General features: G+C 38.9%; 1 protein-coding gene across 2 annotated transcripts; it reads left to right on the top strand.

Annotated features, from left to right (window-relative positions):
- Nucleotides 1-432: 432 nt before the first annotated feature.
- On the top strand, nt 433-17,663 carry s100p (S100 calcium binding protein P). Of its 2 annotated transcripts, none has more exons than XM_085264758.1 (5): nt 433-515; nt 14,200-14,307; nt 14,778-14,948; nt 15,080-15,275; nt 15,432-17,663. In XM_085264758.1, exons 1-5 carry the CDS (start codon nt 466-468, stop codon nt 15,714-15,716), a joined length of 810 nt encoding a protein of 269 aa, XP_085120884.1. In that variant the 5' UTR covers nt 433-465; the 3' UTR covers nt 15,717-17,663. The 2 variants fall into 2 exon arrangements, with proteins under 2 accessions (XP_085120884.1, XP_085120883.1); XM_085264757.1 differs by lacking the exon at nt 433-515 and adding an exon at nt 9,266-9,391.
- The last annotated feature ends 594 nt before the right edge of the window (nt 17,664-18,257 follow it).

Here is an 18,257-nt window from a genome sequence, read left to right as displayed (position 1 = left end):
AAAAGTCCTGATCTCCCGAGTTCCCAGATGTTTACACACTGAAGTAGAAAAGGCGATGCGACATAGCTGTCACAACTTTTGTGTGCTGCTGCCATCAAATTGAAAATGAGCGAAAATGTTCTTAAAAGTGTATTTTTCCCCCCTATGTTCTGTTGTGAATAAAATATGGGTTATAGAGCTCAAGCTTAAAGCATCAAGTATGCAAAAAAGTTTTGTAATTTTGAATAACTGTGAAAAAATTTGCATTAAACTGTCAACTTTCACTGGATGGAAGGCTGTAGTTGCAATTGCACATCTTTCACTACCAGGAAGGTGACCAAAGCTTCCACTTCCTACGATTCTTTCTCTGTTTGTTTATAAGATTCCGCCTCTTCCTGTGGACCTCATATCATAGTTCACTGACTGTGTGGACTAACTGTGAAGCCAGTCCACAGCTACTCAGTCAGTCATAAACACAGCAACAGCATGCTACACCAGAGGACCTTCAGAAAGACCACCATCCACTGCACCCCACGGTGAGATCACTGCTCTGTTTCTCCTTTCGGTCCAGACCAGATCATACGCATTTCCTTTTTGTTTGTTTTTTTTAAAAGCTCTTTTCACTCTTTTTAGCTTTATGTTTATATGACACAAATAAAATACATGTTTTACTGTCAGATTATGAGAATCTGACTAACACATGTACTGGAAAAAACTTTTCTATAGAACCTAAACATCCACATCCACATTTAGATGTCTCTCATTCCACACATTTGTTTTTTAATAATAGAATTTCAACAATAATCTTTAATGTTCTTGGAAAATAATTATATTACAACAATAATAATACTAGTAATAGTATTTTTTCTCAACATGGATTAGTTATAGCCATGTAGAGATGGATGGATGGGATGAGAGTCTGTTTAATGTTAAGAGGCTCAGTTGTAATAACACCATCACATAATCATGAATAGGTAGTACCTGACCATGAGTACTGTCTTTAAAGACTCTGAACCTTTTATTCTTGGACTCTCTTAGAGTAGCTTTGCACTATTCACAGTTCAAAATAATGCTTATTTTTCTTCTTCTGTGTTGATAGCCAGTGCTGTGTATCTGAGATCACCATATCAAGCACACCCCCACTCAATGACATCAAACACAGTCAAGAATAGAAAAAAAAAACTACCTGAAAATTGTAAAGTGTAAATTTAGAGCCATTTGATTACTGAGCTTCCTGCTCTGAGCAAATAACTGCATCTCCTGACTTTATTATCTGAAATATTGGCCCTGTTTAATGTGACTTTGATGTATTACACATATTTAATGTATTCCTTTACTTAATTACTCACCAAGAAAGTAATTTTGTGACTTTGTGTTACTACTCATTACATTGCTTTTGTGTTACTCTCTAACCAACTCTCTGGCTTGACATGCATTGTGACACATACTAACACCAGTCCCTATCCTAAAGAGCCCATACATACAATATTTCTTTTGTGTTGAAGCTTTAGCACAAAGAAAAATTGAAAACCAGCCCGAAGACACTTCAAAACAATCACCACTGTGTTCTACTGTAGAAACCAGTGCTGGGAGAGAGGGAGGGCAGACTGCCTGCTCATCACTGCCTGCTGAAGATCAGGCTTTGGCTGCTGGGCTGGAATTGGTATCCACTCAGCTTTAACATCACTCTGGGCTTTTCAATAGCTTTGTGTTAACATGCGGTCTGCGCAGATATTTTCGAAAGCCAGTGATGTGTTTGTTTTTGTATGTCCGGAAAACAGCGGCCTGTGTGCAAATATCTGAAGCTGTTTGTAACAAGAGTACAAATATAATCGGAATTGTATTCTGATTACTGAATTTAGTATAATAATGAGTTGCACTGCTGTCTTAACAAAAACGTAATCTATTACTTTGTAGTGCATTACACCCAACACTGGTCCCCTTTAATTTAACTGTCTTGATTTAGAACCAAATAACTAATCATCAAGGCCTAAACAGCTTAGGGCGCCCAGCAGCACAGATAGCCCAGATTGCCCCAGACTCATTGATCAGCATCTAGCAGCTGACAGATGTTTCAGGAAACATCTAGAATAATTGCTCCTATAAAGATTAACATGGCAGACTCTCTAAGAGATATTTTCCCCATCACCTTAGTTGTTCTTTTTTCACCTCTTAGTTCGTTTCCTGTCACTCACTCTTGTTTCCCTTTGCACCAAACACCCTCTCTCTCCTAAATCCCACAATCATCATCACACACTAATTATTAGTGGGAGCAGTGAGGGGCAGTGTGGCTCCTCTGGCTGTTGTTCAGTCTGCAGTATGGGAGGCATGCTGAAGGCTGCCAGAACTGCTCCATGCCTCATAGACATGGACCGCCTGTTGGCTCAGTCTAGAGGACTCTTATTTGATGAAGCCTTGGATATTAAATGCAAAATGTTCACCTAGCCAGGAAACTTTTTGACTGCAGCTGCGTTTGAAGGTAAGTTCAGACAATTTATGAAACTGAGACAAGGTGAACAACTGTTTGTGAAGCTATTGAGTCCTCTGGTGATATATTTGTGGATTAGGAAGGTGTTTGATTACACTGCTAAAGGTTTCAGAGGGGGTTGGGATTATTGAATATGACAGAGATGCAATCTTGGCATCAGAGCAGTTTCCACACTAAGTGAAGTACCTCTGTCTCAGCTGTGTAAAAACTGCCTTTGTCAATCACTGATAAGAAAACAAAGAGATGCTATTCCTTTTATGACGGCTGTAAAGTCTGATGTGAAGCTTGATCATTTGAGTCGATGTTTGTGTATCAGCCCGGCTGAGGAACAATGTTTAAATTAAACACTGAAAAAAATACATAAAGGCTTTCTATAGCAGGGTGTTAAGGTGTGTTTTCTGATTGGTTCAGCTAGATTATCATCACAAGTTAATGCAACCTCTATGATAGTCAAGCAGAAATGTACTTACCTGCAATAAAATGCTAACACGGGGCTACAAACAAATCACACGCTTGCACGACTTCAGCATTGGCACCACTAAGCTTGTGTGTTTGGTACAATGCTGCTGATTGTCCTTGACAGCTCCTGTAGTCTCATTTTTCCACTCAAACACCGTCAAAAGTCACCAACTGGGTAATTAAAGGTAAAGTAATGTAAAGTGTCAAATGCAAATTAATTTTCTCTATTGTAGGACTCATTCTAGTGGCCTTCTATTATGGTGAAAATATGACATATTAACCAGGAGCTAGAGATGAGAAAAGACTTCTGATTTAAAGGTTGCTCTATATTTTAAATTAGTTATAGCGGCTGTATTAATGATTTATATTAATGATCAAATGACTCTGTTCAGTATGAAAGAGGTCACCCACAGTGACAAACCCACAGAGAATAATATTATTATTATTAATTTTCTATTCTCAGCTCTGTGGAGCTTTTTGAATCTTTCAGCAAGTCAATTGTGAATGTTTTGGGACTTTTTTTTAACCAAACCTACATTTTTCTGTCTATATATGAAGACAACACGGATTAATACAAATGTTAGCATGCAAATAAGACATTTGTAGCTGTTGGTGGTCATGGCGACTATAAAGCCTGCTCATACAAACTACAAATTGTACAAACGGTTGTTATATTTCTAAAAAAAAGAAGTTGTTTTTTCTTTCATAATTCAAGTTTGAGTCTGTTTGTTTGTTTTCTCCTTCTCCCTTTGTTCACCATTACTTCAAATGTGATAAGACTTCATGTCCTCATAGCTCCTGTCCACACGAGAACATAAATTTTGCTGCCTTCAGTGTCACATTTTTAAGAATTGAATATACGCATGAGGAAACAAATAAAAATAAAAATATAAATTTGATATAGTCTCAAAATGTTTTCTCCATATTTGGACTGAATGATGCCACCACAGAGCTACTGTAAAGTGTAGCTGTTAATTTAATTACAGCAGCAAAATGACTTTCCAGCAGTCTGGATCATTCCATTAATATTACCTTGCCGTGAGGAGCCGCGGAGTCTGGTTCTCAGCCATTAACACCAGCTGTCTGCACTGCTCTATTAGCAGTCATTGTAACAGTCACAACAAAATATGTGCCAGATGAAGCATCTTTAATCCAGTCTACAGTAAATCACACTGCTTTACCATCTCTTTCACTTTTTCACCTACAGGATGAGAAAAACAGTGAATGTTCATATTATCATGTGGTTTATTGTTTGTTTATATTCTCCTGAGAACCAGCCCATTCATTTATGTCCTCTGTAATAAACATTTGTTTTTGGTCTATATCTTTTGACTTATTTGAGCTATCCTAATAAGTCCTGATGGACTAAATAGAGGACATCCTGGTCTTTCCATTGATATCTCATGTGTTTGGGTGGCCTCTTTTAGCTCCACAGAGAAAGGAAATCGCAAATAACATTCAATGGGAAGATTCATTTTTCCTCGATTATCAGGATATGAAGAAGTTATGAACTTGCAATTTTATCTTACAAATCTCACCGGACTATTATTACCTAGAATCATCAGATCTACTAATTTATAATAATTGCTCGGATGACCTGTGAATGTCATCCCACATGTGTTTACTGTTTATAAAGACCACATATTACCTCCCTTATTATACCAAAAACAGGAGATCCTGCAATGGCTATTAGTCCCAAATGACAAATAGTGACCTGGTGATTTGAGGTTGTTTTTTGTTTTCTCTGCTCACGTTTTCTGCCTCTCTCCAACTCAAGGTTTAGAGAGGCTGCGTTTCTTTATAAAAACCGTGACTCACATCTCTACACACCACAGGGACCCATTCAAACAAATGGAAAGCTCCATTTCCATTATAAGAGTAAAATCTTAAAGCATGATGAGACGGATGAGATGGATGGCAGCATGCATTAAGGAACATCTTAATGTCTTTCAAGTGACTCAACAGTTATTATCTGGCAGCCTATTAGTAACATGAGATGTCTAGTTGAGTGTACCAGACACTTTCAAAATTTTAAATTCAGAGAGATTTTTCAGTAAATTGGATTAAAATATGCATAGCATGAAACACAGATATGGGTCGGGAATGGAGGTTTCTTTTTCTCAGGAATGGTCTCTGATGCCTTGCAAATAGGGCGTTATGCAAAACCAAATTGAGCTATGGACTTCAGTATCCACCATTGAAGTCAACCAATATTGTCCATTTCACCTAGTTCTTGATTTAAAGGAAAATTCAATGAAAGCTACATATGTTTGAAGCATGTTTTCTGTTTGCTTGTCAGCCAGTTATGTAATAGCCAACCGCTGATTTCTAATACGTACCTTGCTGTAATCTTGTTTGCGCTACATTGCTTTGCTTCCCTCCCTGAGCCTGGTCCTGTCTCTTCCTGTTAAATGGGAGTTCTTCCTTCCCACTGTCACACGTCTTTGTCAGGGCTTCACAGCTGGTTAATTTCTTCTTGTTTTATTATATTTTAAGGCTAAATAAACAACTGTTACATGGATAAAATTTTAGTGGTTGGCTACTGCATTTGTGCCTTCAAGTAAACAACATACACTTGCTTAACCAATCACATTGCACCTCCATTTTTAAAGTCAAGGGGAAAAGACCCTGTAAACAGAGTTCTAAGAACTACAATGATCCTCAGTTCCTGCAATTATGAAACAAGCAAGGGAGCACTACTTCGAGCAGTTACTATAAAAGTGAAACATTTGAAATTCAATGTACCCTTTGACGTAAGCCTTATTGCTAAAGCACATGCCACATAACTGTAATGCCCCTGGTCTACTTCCAAATAGGAAGATGAATGCCACCATAGCTTCTCTTGCCTCATGTTTCAAATCTGCCTTCTAACTGATGAGGGTCAGTTAAAGGGAAAAAAAGACAAATAGATAATGTTCAAAAAGATATGCATCAATGCAGAATGATTTCAACCTAGGTGAAAACAATCCTGTCACAATAACCATTTAGCATAAATGACCTTGCCATAAACAATTAGTTGCTTTTGGGGACAACGTGGCCATCCACCTGGGCTTAACATCACAAGCACATCTTTACTACTTTGTCCAAGCATTTCACTACATATCGTACTGTGTATGACTGTGTACGTGACAAATAAAATTTGAATTTGAATTTGAATTTGAATTTGAATTTTGAATTTGAATTTACTGTTTATTCCTCTTTTATTAGTTCTTTCAGTCACAGTACGTATTTTACAAGCTATAGAGTGCAGAATTTCAATTCTAAACAAAGCTGAACAGCTGTGTTATGCTTTCACGGTCTGCTCAGCCGCCACTCAGAAAAAAGACAACTGCAGATTACACACACTGAACAGATGCCATCCGAATAACCTTCCAGAAACAGACCCATGACATCACTGCTGAGACACACCCTCAGTGGCAACATAAATCTGTTTTCATGGTCACTCTGTGGTGACAGAAAGCGAGTGCACATTACAGAAACCATTAAATTTAAGAGTGAAGAAGTGATTTAGGGGTTTTGTGTGTGTGTGTGTGTGTGTGTGTGTGTACGTGTAGGCATGCCTCTGTGTCTAACCCTGTCACAGAGAATGGCAGCACCTGTGGTATCGCTACACCACCTGACGCTCCTGCCTTCCAGGAACACTGAGAGGTTTAAGTTGTCAAAGAGAGACAAGTGCTTAGGTTATGACCTGCTTGAGATGACGCCAGCACGTGTGTGTGTGTGCATCATGTACATGAGGACAGTAATATGTAGGCACCAAGTCCGAGCACGTGTTCATGGCAGTATTTTTGACCACATAAGACTACATTCCTCTGGTGGACATGCTGGCCATGACCTTTTTAACAGACGTAGTGGAAAAATAACAATGAGTTTCTGCTTTTTATAATATACAGATTTTTAGGATTACCTAAAACCAACTGCCATCAGATTAAATTCACAATGCACATGATACTAATACATGACCCATGGATACAGTGCAATAGCTGAGAACACCTCAGCCATAGTTTTTATTTTGCAAATATTGCTTTTAGTCTAGTTCTATACATGTGTAATAACATCTTAATCTATTGATTTATTTTATTTTATTTTATTATATTACATTATTTTATTATATATACATATACAAAGCTGTTGTTTCAAATATCTGTCACTTAAAGGTCAAACTCAGAGCATGTCACATGCTCACACTCTGTGTGGTGCCAGACATTAGATGAGGGCAGTATAGAAAAAACAGCATTAAGAAAATTATGAAAGAAATCAGTCAGTTACAATACTGTATAAGATTGAGAAAAAGCACTAGAATAATTGAATCAAAAATAACATAATAAAAACTCTAAAAACAAATACGATGCAGTAAGTTTTATAATTTAAGCATTTCATTTCCAGTTTGGTCGTCAGTGGTTTCTATAGTCTAGTATTGCTTGCAGCATAATTTCTCCAGGTTTCTATTCTTACAAAGTTCTATTCATTGTTTTCGTATTTTAATTTTTTTTTTATAATATTAACATAAATTTTCCTACTCTCCGAAGCACCTTGGGCTGGAATACAGACTGCATAAAAAACATTGACAGAGCCACCATGACAGCGCCCACTAGTCTGTGAAGCGCTTGTGTGAAGCCTCAAGCTGAGCATAGTGTCATCAGCATGTTCCAAAGCCAGGAAAGATGAGTGAGACGTATATTTGACTAAGAAATAGAAGATGCTCCACACTCCCAAGGTATCAACCATAATTCAATTAAATTCAGTTCATTTTTATTTTATTTATATAACGCCAAATCACAACAACAGTTACCTCAAGGCGCTTTATATATTGTAAGTTAGATCCTACAATAATACATACAGAGAACAACCCAACAATCATATGACCCCCTATGAGCAAGCACTTTGGGGACAGTGGGAAGGAAAAACTTCCTTTTAACAGGAAGAAACCTCCGGCAGGACCAGGCTCAGGGAGGGGTTGAGGGTTGAGAGAAGGAAGACGGGATAGAAGACATGCTGCAGAAGACAGACGGAGATTAATAACAAGTACGATTCAGTGCAGAGAGGTCTATTAACACATAGTAAGTGAGAAAAGTGACTGAAGAAGAAATACTCAATGCATTGTGGGAATTATTTACCAGAATTACAGAGCATTTGGAGACGGATGTTAATCTTGCTGTAGATTTTTATACAGTTAGACAACTCTTTGTAACCTACAGCTGGTCATTAGAAAGAATACAAGTTAAAGCCAATTCCACAATGTCTTTGTTTCAGAGGAGCCATAATATACTAAGAATGAGAACTAATTGTAAAATTGTTTCTAGTTAAACCCAGTGGCCTTGTGCTTTCATTTCTGAAAGCTGCACTAACCTTTCCATTAGAACAAAAATATATCTAAAATGTTGATAGGCCTAGCAGCACTCAACACAGCAGAGCAAAAGAAAGCTCAACAACATGGCCAGTTAAATGGGATATTGATGTTTCAGGATTGCCATAAAACAGGCACAAAGACAGGATAAACTATACGCAACACCAAGACCAAACCAATTTGCTATAATATGCAGCCAAAAAGTGTGACTGAAAAATAAAATTCAAACTGTTTCCTAACAATTTCAATTGTTATCCATTCTGCATTCCCCAGTTGCCACTAAAGCTTCAGGTTCCGCATCATAAATCAGGTCCATCAGGGCAAAGTCAGTCAGTGTTCTGTCAGTCATACTCCTGAGATATGTAGCTAAGCATCATAAAGTGCTGACAGAGTCCTAAGCACTAGCAGTAGATGGTATTAATGGCAGCCATCATGGTTTATGCTCCACATCATGATTCTTGCAGTACAGCGTTTGCAGATTTTCAGCAGGATCTTCACTGCTTAGAATGATTCGCTCTCTGTTTTTGAAAACCTAAAAAAAAATAAAAACTGCTTTAATGTGCTCATTTCAAAATCCAACATGACCAAAGTGGCACCAGAAGCCATGACTTAGAGACTTGACAGTGCCCCTCCCTTCCATGCAGCACGGACACCTCCCACAACCACCCTAAAACATGCAGATGAGGATGATGTAAGCTCAGTGACTGAGATTTGACCCATCAGACAGAGCAGCAGTCAAAAACAGAGCCACAAGGCTTCGTTCGCCCCAGACACAGAGAAGGGGGGGTCTGTGCTGTTTTTTATTTTTAGAACAATCGATCAGAAAACTACATTAATGACAATTTGAAAACAGCAACAGGAGCTTTATGTACGAGAAAATTATTTCATTGTCTCTGACACCGGTAACTGTATTCTTCTTGTTGGGTTTTACTGAGAAATTAAAGCACTGCTGAGGCTTCCTGAAAGGCATCAGTCATAGCATTAGATCTAGTCTTTAGATAAAGAGCTAAATTATCCAATGGGTGAAGGTGTTGTGAAGCATAAGGTGACATGGTAGGGGACAACTGCTCCGACAGTCTGACCATTGACTTTTATCCAACACCGCCGTCAGAAATCAGGTGAGCTCTGTTTCATCATCACTGCTCAGGTGGGAGCCATAAAATCTTAGCAATGCATCCTCTTCTCTAGATTTAGCATTTTCATTTAAACCACCATCAGTATGGAACTATTTGTTACAATATAGCATATTTGTCTGTGTTAGTCCTGGGATACTGAACTCAAGTAAAAGTATTGTTACTTTATTTGCATTTTCAAGCAAAAGCTGAATTTAAAATAGACAAATATTTACACATTAAATGTCAGCCAGTTATTTTATATCTGATGGCTCTCATCTTCTCTGCCACAGACAGAGACATATACGTTACCACCTCATACCACAATACGTGAATTTATGTGTTATTAATTATTAAGCCCTTTTTATATTATATTTACACTTTCTTTGAAGAAGTTCTTAAATTTTATATTAATTTCACTTCTTCTATATAAGTTTTACCTGATTAAGCTATTTTGCCTTGTTATAGTGTATTTATTTTATTAAGCGTTTACTGTTTTAAAGCTCTGTTAAGAGCTGTGTTTAATGCTGTGAAACAGCAACATAAAGGAAGCATATCTTACCTTTTGTCTGGAATAATACCTCCGTCTTCAGGTTGGAAACCTCTGATTTAGGCCCGTTTTATGACATTTCAGTCATAAAACGGGATTCTTTGCTTCCAGTGTTGACATTTCCCACCACTGATCGTCTTATCGTCAGAGTAGACTTCAGTGAAGGTAAAGTGTCGCTAAGCTGCCACTAAGAGCCCCACAGTGCTGTGCTAAAAAGCTGGTCTGAAACTGTTCACCTCAACCAACAGTACAACACACACCTACAAGATAAGTAAATATTGAGACTCAGGCACCCATGGTTTATCAGCCATTGCCCGATTTTTTAACAGACTGTGTGCACTGGCGTGAATGTGAATGTCAATATTAAGTCAATATTAAGCGCTGTCATGTTGACCACTTCTGTTTAAGTAGACAGGTGCAATCAGCAGATTTGCTTCTCTGCTTGTTCTCGTCTCTGAAACAATTTTTGTATATAAATTGAAAAACACAAGATGAACATGAACCTCTTTAGCTTTATTTTTTTTCTGCTTCTGCCCTAAGAGCTCACAGAACCCTTACAAAATGTTATAGTGCTCTATCAGGTTGTTTTTGAATCTTTTTGTGGATTGCATCCTGTTTTTCTGTAGCTAAGGCTTACCATCTGACATGTATTATGATTTAGGACCCAAATGCAGGCTGGGCTAACAAAAGGTGAGCCTTTTATTCACACTGAATCCAGAGTCCAAACCAAGACCAAAGGCTAAGTCCAAAATGGCAACAAACAGAAATCCAAAAATATCAGGGAACCACAAGGAACACATGCTCTGACAAAGAACGAAGACAAGGGCAGGCCAGAGTGACTAAGCACAGACTTATTGGCATAACCAATAAATCAAAATACAAGGAACCCAATAAAATAACCATAGGTACTAACAGAAACTAGAATATTAAAATATCAACAAACTCATGATAGTACAATAATTATTGAAATACAAAGAAATCAAGGGAAACCATATTTAAATCAGAACAATATAAAAGGCAACATAACTGAGGCCGGGGTACAAAGAAACAACCCCAAACCAAAAGCCTTTACTTTGTATTTATAGAAACCAGGAAAACTCCAATAACAAACAGATCGACCGTGACACCAGAGGTTTGCAACTTGTGGTGAATCCTCTGTGGTTTTGGTCATGAAGTCTTCAGATGTTTGTGAACATCCTGGAGGGATCATGTCCTTGACTTGCTGTGCATTCTTACAGAGCTTTTCAGTCAACCTATTAATGGTTTGCAAATGTTTGTCTGTATTTCTGCTCTCTATCTCATCTCCTGGGCACACCTCTTACTTGGATCACATCTTCTAAACTATAAAATGGTGCTATAACTTATAAAACGACACTAGCATTTACATAATATAATGTTTCTTTCTGGTTCAGGTGAGAATGGTGTCTGACCTTGGTGACGTCGGCTTTTACGGACAGTGTGGTGTCTATTTGTGCAGGAGGTCTTAAACTGCACAGGAATGGGTGCAATGTGGAGTGGGCAGTGTGTCCACATACCACTTCATGTGTGACCGTGGAGTTTTTCCATTAATTTACAGACATAAGTGTCCAAATAGCTGACAAATATAACACTCGAAGACACACAGGGCACCCTGCGTAGGCATGCAGTCAGTCAACACGTTCATTACTCATAAATCAGACCCACATATGTTCTCAGTTAAGACACGTGCACAGACACAAGTGCCATTCACACTTATTTTAGCTTACAGCGTAAAAAGAAACTGCAGGCGAACTGATGAATTTAATGCAATCTTGCATGTCCTTGTCAGGTATTAGCAATAAAAAATATTGTTTTAACACTAGCACAACTGATGTTAAAAGATCTGTAAAAATATTTAAAAAATGTGACCCTGGACACACCTACTGTGTGAATAATAAGTCTTACAGTAATAAGTCTACACAGACTTTTGGTTTCATGGGGCACAAATCCCAGTCTCCTGCATGAAAATCCTGCATTAAACATCCTCCCTGCATGGATGTTGTTGCCATGAAGGCAAACCTTTACCTTTTACTGTCCTAGAACACCACACGCTACACACATATACCTTTCACAGCAAGCTTGAAACTCTTATTAATGACTGATGAATAAACTTGGGTGTGTCAGCATTTAATGTAACTGGGTCTCTAGCTGTTTACCATGATGTGAACACACATCATGGTAAACAGCTGGGGTTGCTCTCACCTACTGATGTTTGCTGCAGTACAGTAATGCCTTGGAAACATAGTATTCAAGACATGTTTTGTCTCTAAAGACTGTCTCGTGATTAGGGATGGGTACCGGTATCCGGTGCCATGATGGCACCGGTTCTGACATAAACGGTAGTAACCAGACCGAAAAGCAGCGCACATTTCGGTGCTTTATTTCGGTGCTTCTTTTCCTGAGCTGTGATACGCTTTAGATTCTAGCCAATCATTTTACGTCTCCGAGGATAGTAGGCGGGTCCAGGTACATACGTTCTTTTAGAGCAGAGCTACAGATTAAAAATGTCCAAGGCGAAGTGGTCAAAGTCTGGCTGTACTTCACAGCAAAATATGCAAACTCAGCAGCCTGCAACAAGTGCTTTAAGCTGATACTGTGATACTGTGCAAAGGAGGTAACACCTCGAATCTGATGAAACACCTGGCAACGCATAGCGTTTTTTTTAAAAAGCCGAGAAATGCGCCATATTTGATAGCTTGCTGCAAGACCTCACACCGAGCACATCTACTGCGGGTGTGGTGCCTGTTATCGGGCCCGGAGTTAGAGGAGAGTCCTGGCCCCTAGCCCTGCCAGTGTAGCAGAAATGATGACGGATGATGATGGCAGCAGCAGCCGTTCTTCTCTGCATGAGTAGCTTCATGTTGTTCGTGTGTAATTTACGTTGAGTAGGCTAACCACGTTATTACATTAATGCATGTAAGGTGAACTAGCAAACATCATCATAGCTACATGCGGCTGTCTTCTTGTTTGATGGCAGATGCTCCCTTCACCCTGGCCAAAAAGGCTAAAATGACCAAAGAAAAAGTGGAAAACATGAGAGGTTTTTGGACAAAGTTTGTGTTTTTTCCATTGTTTAAGCACTGCTTCCAGCCAAGAGTGATACCATATATGCCCTATAGCTGCAGAAAAGGCTAACATTGTTATCTTTTTACAAAAAAACAGCTGAACATGAGAGGTGTTTTGGACAAAGTGTGTGTTCTCCATTCCTTAAGCACCGGTTTGAGCACTGTTTAAGCACCGGCACCGTTTCAAAAGTACCGGTTTGGCACCGGTATCGGATAAAACCTAAACGATACCCATCCCTACTCATGATAGGATCACACCAACTGCGATACTAGTGACTTTTCAACTAAAATAAGCCCATCTTCAGCTTCATTTTCATGTTAAAGCCAGCTACATTCCTATAAGGCTTTGTGACTATAGTATGAATGGTTGAGGTACGATTGTCTACAGAAATGCAGAGTTGTCTACAAGTCATTATTTGACTTGGGCTACCAATTAGCCCTCTGGGATTAGGAATTGGAATTGGGCAACCTGATATCGCAGCAAAATGTGTAATAGACACGCCAGTCCACCGTGTCCATTTCACACTTTAGAGAAGTAAAGTGTGAAACAGACAAGCATGCAGAAGAACCAGCAGAGGGAGATATCATATTTCAAGCCAACATGAAAATAATCATGGGAAAGTGTTTCAACACACATTATTACAGTATTTTCATGTATACATAGTAGCCTCCTAGTTTAATTGTTTCTGGCAATTAAGGACCCTGGAATGCACTTCATATGTTTTTGCTTACTTCCAACTTCTTGATTTTAAATATATTATCTCCCCCTGGTGGTAATGCAGCGTGAAATAGACACGGAGGTCTGGCGTGTGTATTACATGTTTTGCTGTGAGACTGGGTTGGATTGGAAATATAGAAGAGTAATTAGCTAGGACAAATCCTAGTACACACCGAACTTCTGTTCACAGACAGGCAAACACCCACTAATGTAATGACAAACGCATTTGTGGTAGTTCCTACTTTCAAATGTGTGATGATGCGCACAATACAGTATCAGTCACACTTTCACAGCTGGTAAGAATCTAAGTATTGTTTCTTTCTTTTTTAAATGTGTGCATTCAACACCAACAGATCAATCTAGAAATACCTTCTGAAGCTGACCAGAAAACTGTCAAGACAATAGAAATTATATCTTGCAGGGTGTGTTGGTTCTTAAATGCTACTTTTTGTATGTTTCACAGTTGGGTCAGCACCTCTGGCAGCAGCAGTGGACTACAATTTGAGCGTTCCTCAGAAAGAATGTTTCTGTGGGCAGGAAGTAAAGCAACAGATGGAAGATCTGATCGCAGGTGTGATATGTGTGTGTAATCGGAAGGTTGCCGGTTCGAGCCCCGGCTCGGACAGTCTCGGTCGTTGTGCCCTTGGGCAAGACACTTCACCCGTTGCCTACTGGTGGTGGTCAGAGGGCCCGGTGGCGCCAGTGTTCGGCAGCCTCGCCTCTGTCAGTGCGCCCCAGGGTGGCTGTGGCTACAATGTAGCTTGCCATCACCAGTGTGTGAATGGGTGGATGACAGGTTGTGTAAAGCGCTTTGGGGTCCTTAGGGACTAGAAATGCACTATACAAATACAGGCCATTTTTATATGTGTATGTATATATATATATATATATATACATACACACACATATATGTGTGTATGTGTATATATATATATTTATTTATTTATTTTTTAATTAATTAATTAATTTTTAAATTCAGTCTTGCTTATTATTATAATTATAATTAGGAGGAGATGCTTCATCAATATTCACCTTTTTTAGATCCATCTACCAGAAGATTCGTGAATATGAGGTCCTGGACAGGAGGAAGACAGTGACAGCTCTGAGGGCAGGAGAGGACAGAGCCATCCTGCTGGGCCTCAGCATGGTCTTCTTCTCCATCATGATGTACTTTGTTGTGGGAATCACCATCCTGCGCTCTTATTCTGACAGGTAATAGGCTGAATTAATTTCAGTAATATTTAAGAAAGGTCTTGCGAATAATCTTATCAGAGGAGTTTCCTTGGAAACTTTCTGCTGCATATCCTCATAACATCAAGTGGAGTCTTTGTCTTTTTCTCCAGCGTGTGGACCGATGAGACAAGCTGCACTATTGTCAACTCCACTATAGTTTGGGATGTGAACTGTTCATACAGCTGTGGAACAGAGTGCTGGAAAAGGTCTCGCTACCCTTGTCTCCAGGTGTATGTCAGCCTTAACTCATCTGGAAAAGTGGTACGACTGTTCCATAACGAGGAGACGCAGGACAACAACCCTGAGGTACTCAGTAATTGCTGGCATCTTTGGTGTGCACTTTTCCATCCAAACAGCACACAGCAAAAATGAGAGAACAGCAGTACACTTTACACTAGTAGCATAATCTAAAAGAGTTACCAAACACAGCTGTTACTTTCACTCTTCTTCTATCCTGTTCAGTGCTTCTACATCCCAAAGTGCCGTAAGGACTACGCAGCCATGCAGGTCTTGGTTCAGAACATTTCCGAGCGTCTTCGGTCTCAGCACACACTTCAGTGTTTCGTGGACCGCACAGACAAAACAGACAGCGCCATCCTGACACAAATCTACAGTCAGATCGCTGTCTTCCACTCCCTCTTCTGGCCCACCTGCACTTTGATTGGAGGAAGCGTCATCATTGCCATGGTGAAGTTGACTCAGTACCTGTCTGTCGTGTGCGACAGACTGAGCCGCATCAAGAGGTGAAGGGTTTCGAGGCTACAAAGACAAGGGGCAATAAGCAGAGTCATGGTGTCAAGACTGAAACACAAAAAGGCTGAGATGTGGTTTGTCTGTGGCAGCTGACACGCTATGACTCGAACATTTTCTGACAATCACAAAGAAGCGTTTCTCTTTGTTATTATGCTTGACTCCAGTGGAGCCTGTGGGTAAATCACAGGATTTTTACTTATGTCACTTGTTACATACATATTTAAGTGCCTGTTCTGCTTTATATGTCTATTTGTTAAATAATTTAGCAAATACTCTTATTAGCCTTTTTGCTAAGAGCTGGATGAGAAGGTCGCTGTAGTGCCAAAGCAAGTGAAACAGCTACCCAAGTTTCAGAAAAGTGTAGATTAACCCTCCTGCCAGTTGCTTTTTAAATTTGTAATTGTCTTTATGCTAAGGAAACGTAGCATAAACATCTTAGCTTAAAAACTAGCATACAGACATAGCATAGTCCCTAGTCATTAGGGGTGTCAAAAATTCATAGGCTGCATCCTCCTGAGGACCCGGCCTTCACGGTCCTCCGAAGGCCGGGTAGGCCGGAAGTGAGCGACTGTGAATTGGACGGTCTAGCCTTCAGTTTTGCGTCACTAGCTGTCTTGGTGGAGTTTAATAAACTCGGCTGTCTTCTCCTTTCTACCTAAAATATAACAGGACACTGGCGTGAATTCTCGATCATCACACACTAATGTTTAATCGGTTTTCTGTTTGACTGATTTATTCAGCTGTGTGAAAACTATAACTTTAATCTCAGCCAAACTGATTTACTCAGGAACAAATAAAACACTGAAAAAAGCCAAACAATAACAGTTTTAAGTTATCTAAGTGACTTATATATCATGTTTAACCTGAAAAGCAAAAGACAGCGGGGATCTGAAAACGATGTGCCGGGAGTCCGGTGTTTATCGCCAGCTCTAGTGAGCAGTGAACCCCGGCTAGCTTATTTGACCAAAAAGTCAAACTATTTCCTTAAGAACAGATTAGTTCTTAAACTTTAGCTTAGTATCAAATTTTTTATTTAAATTATTGTGGTTTCCATATATCAAAGGCTGCTAATGCTTAACCGGTCTTGTCTCTTAGAAGTAGGTTTTTAAACTGACTGGAAATCATGTTGGGGTTTGGTGAAGTGACTGCTGCCTGAAATCTTACAATCTTATTTTTTTGGCTTTAGGGGTATAACGTGGCATAAGATAATATAATAATCTAACAGCTCTTATAGCTCCCTCAGTCAGCTGATGACTCTGAAACCACTTCAAGCCTTTGGTATTTTACAATTTTTGCAGATTTTGAGTCTGATGTTCATTTATTCACAGCTGAGGAGTAACAAATATGTCAGAATTTCTGGGTTTCCATAATGTTTGTCTTTTAAAAATCTACTTTTAGCAAACAATCAAACCCTGACAGTCATTTTTTAAAGCCACACTTATGTAAAACCAGAATTCTTTCTGCACAATAAGTCAGGTATTTTGCAAGTTATATAGTCTCTCTGAGAGATTTTGTTTTTTCCTTTTTCATATCAGGTTGAACTGATTCAGCTATACAGTGTTAAGTAAAGTGAGTTTTGAAATGTGTTTTTAATGATTCTGTGGGAGGAAGATGGGAAATGGTCGTTAAACTAAAATAAACTGAAAACAGCTGGAATTAAGAGGAATGATGGTAAACAGAAAGGTTATCAATGAACTTTATCATCAACCATTAACCGAACATTTTTTATCTATTTTAAATCACCGAGCTCGCTTACCAAATACAGCACATTAATCTCACTCTTTTTGACTTTAGAACAAAGGATAAATTGGTGGTAATCCTTTACAGCCTCCTAATTAGGAGTCACAGCTTCACATGTTATACTACAAACAACTTGGTTTTACATTTTCTTTCTAACATTTTGTTGCATAAATGATTGTACTACCAAATAAACACAAGTTGCCTGTCAAAAAGAAGTGGTGACTGTTTAATAAAGATTGTTATTTATTCATTTATTTTGGTCACTGTACACACCTCCATAATACTCTGAAAATGTCAATAATTGCAGTAATATCATCTTATATGTGTTTTCTGTTTTTAGGTTGCAGATAAACAGATTGTACATGTAATTTAAGTTCAGGCTTCAGACAGCTCCAAACACCCATTTTTCAGGCACAGAACACTAGTTCTGAAAACAGAAGCCACGCCCACCAACAGCACCCACAGCCATCTGTTGGGGGAGGGCTTCCAATCAGAAGAGAGTTGATTAAAGGTAGAGTAAAAGGATAAACTGTGAGGGGAAAAAAACTGTGAATGATGCAAAGTCACTACAGAAGAGTCCAAGAACAAAAATATAGAGCTGGATATTTTTACAGGTGTTAATGTCATGCAACAAGCAGATATGAGCTTCTAAATTGGCCTAAAAGTAATTTGTATAAAACAGCATTTCAGGTGTTGTGGAAAATTTAACACTAACCTTCAACACAACCAGTGAGCTTGATTTGAAGTGGGTTTAATAAACACATTGCAATGTGGAGAGAGCTTCCCAGTGAAACA

This window comes from Mchenga conophoros, linkage group LG23 (assembly GCF_057382185.1).
Source record: "Mchenga conophoros isolate Kocher_MC1m ecotype Shallow Benthic linkage group LG23, M_conophoros_male_GT1.1, whole genome shotgun sequence".
Taxonomy (NCBI): domain Eukaryota; kingdom Metazoa; phylum Chordata; class Actinopteri; order Cichliformes; family Cichlidae; genus Mchenga; species Mchenga conophoros.
The sequence above is the reverse complement of the archived record's forward strand: the minus strand, read 5'-3'. Positions and strand labels throughout refer to the sequence as shown.

Excerpts from the sequence above, each read along its gene's own strand:
- s100p (XM_085264757.1), top strand. The coding sequence starts at position 9,324 with ATGGTAGGGGACAACTGCTCCGACAGTCTGACCATTGACTTTTATCCA. Across the intron at positions 14,308-14,777 it reads GATGGAAGATCTGATCGCAG|ATCCATCTACCAGAAGATTC; the intron begins GTGTGATATGTG and ends CACCTTTTTTAG. Across the intron at positions 15,276-15,431 it reads CGCAGGACAACAACCCTGAG|TGCTTCTACATCCCAAAGTG; the intron begins GTACTCAGTAAT and ends TATCCTGTTCAG.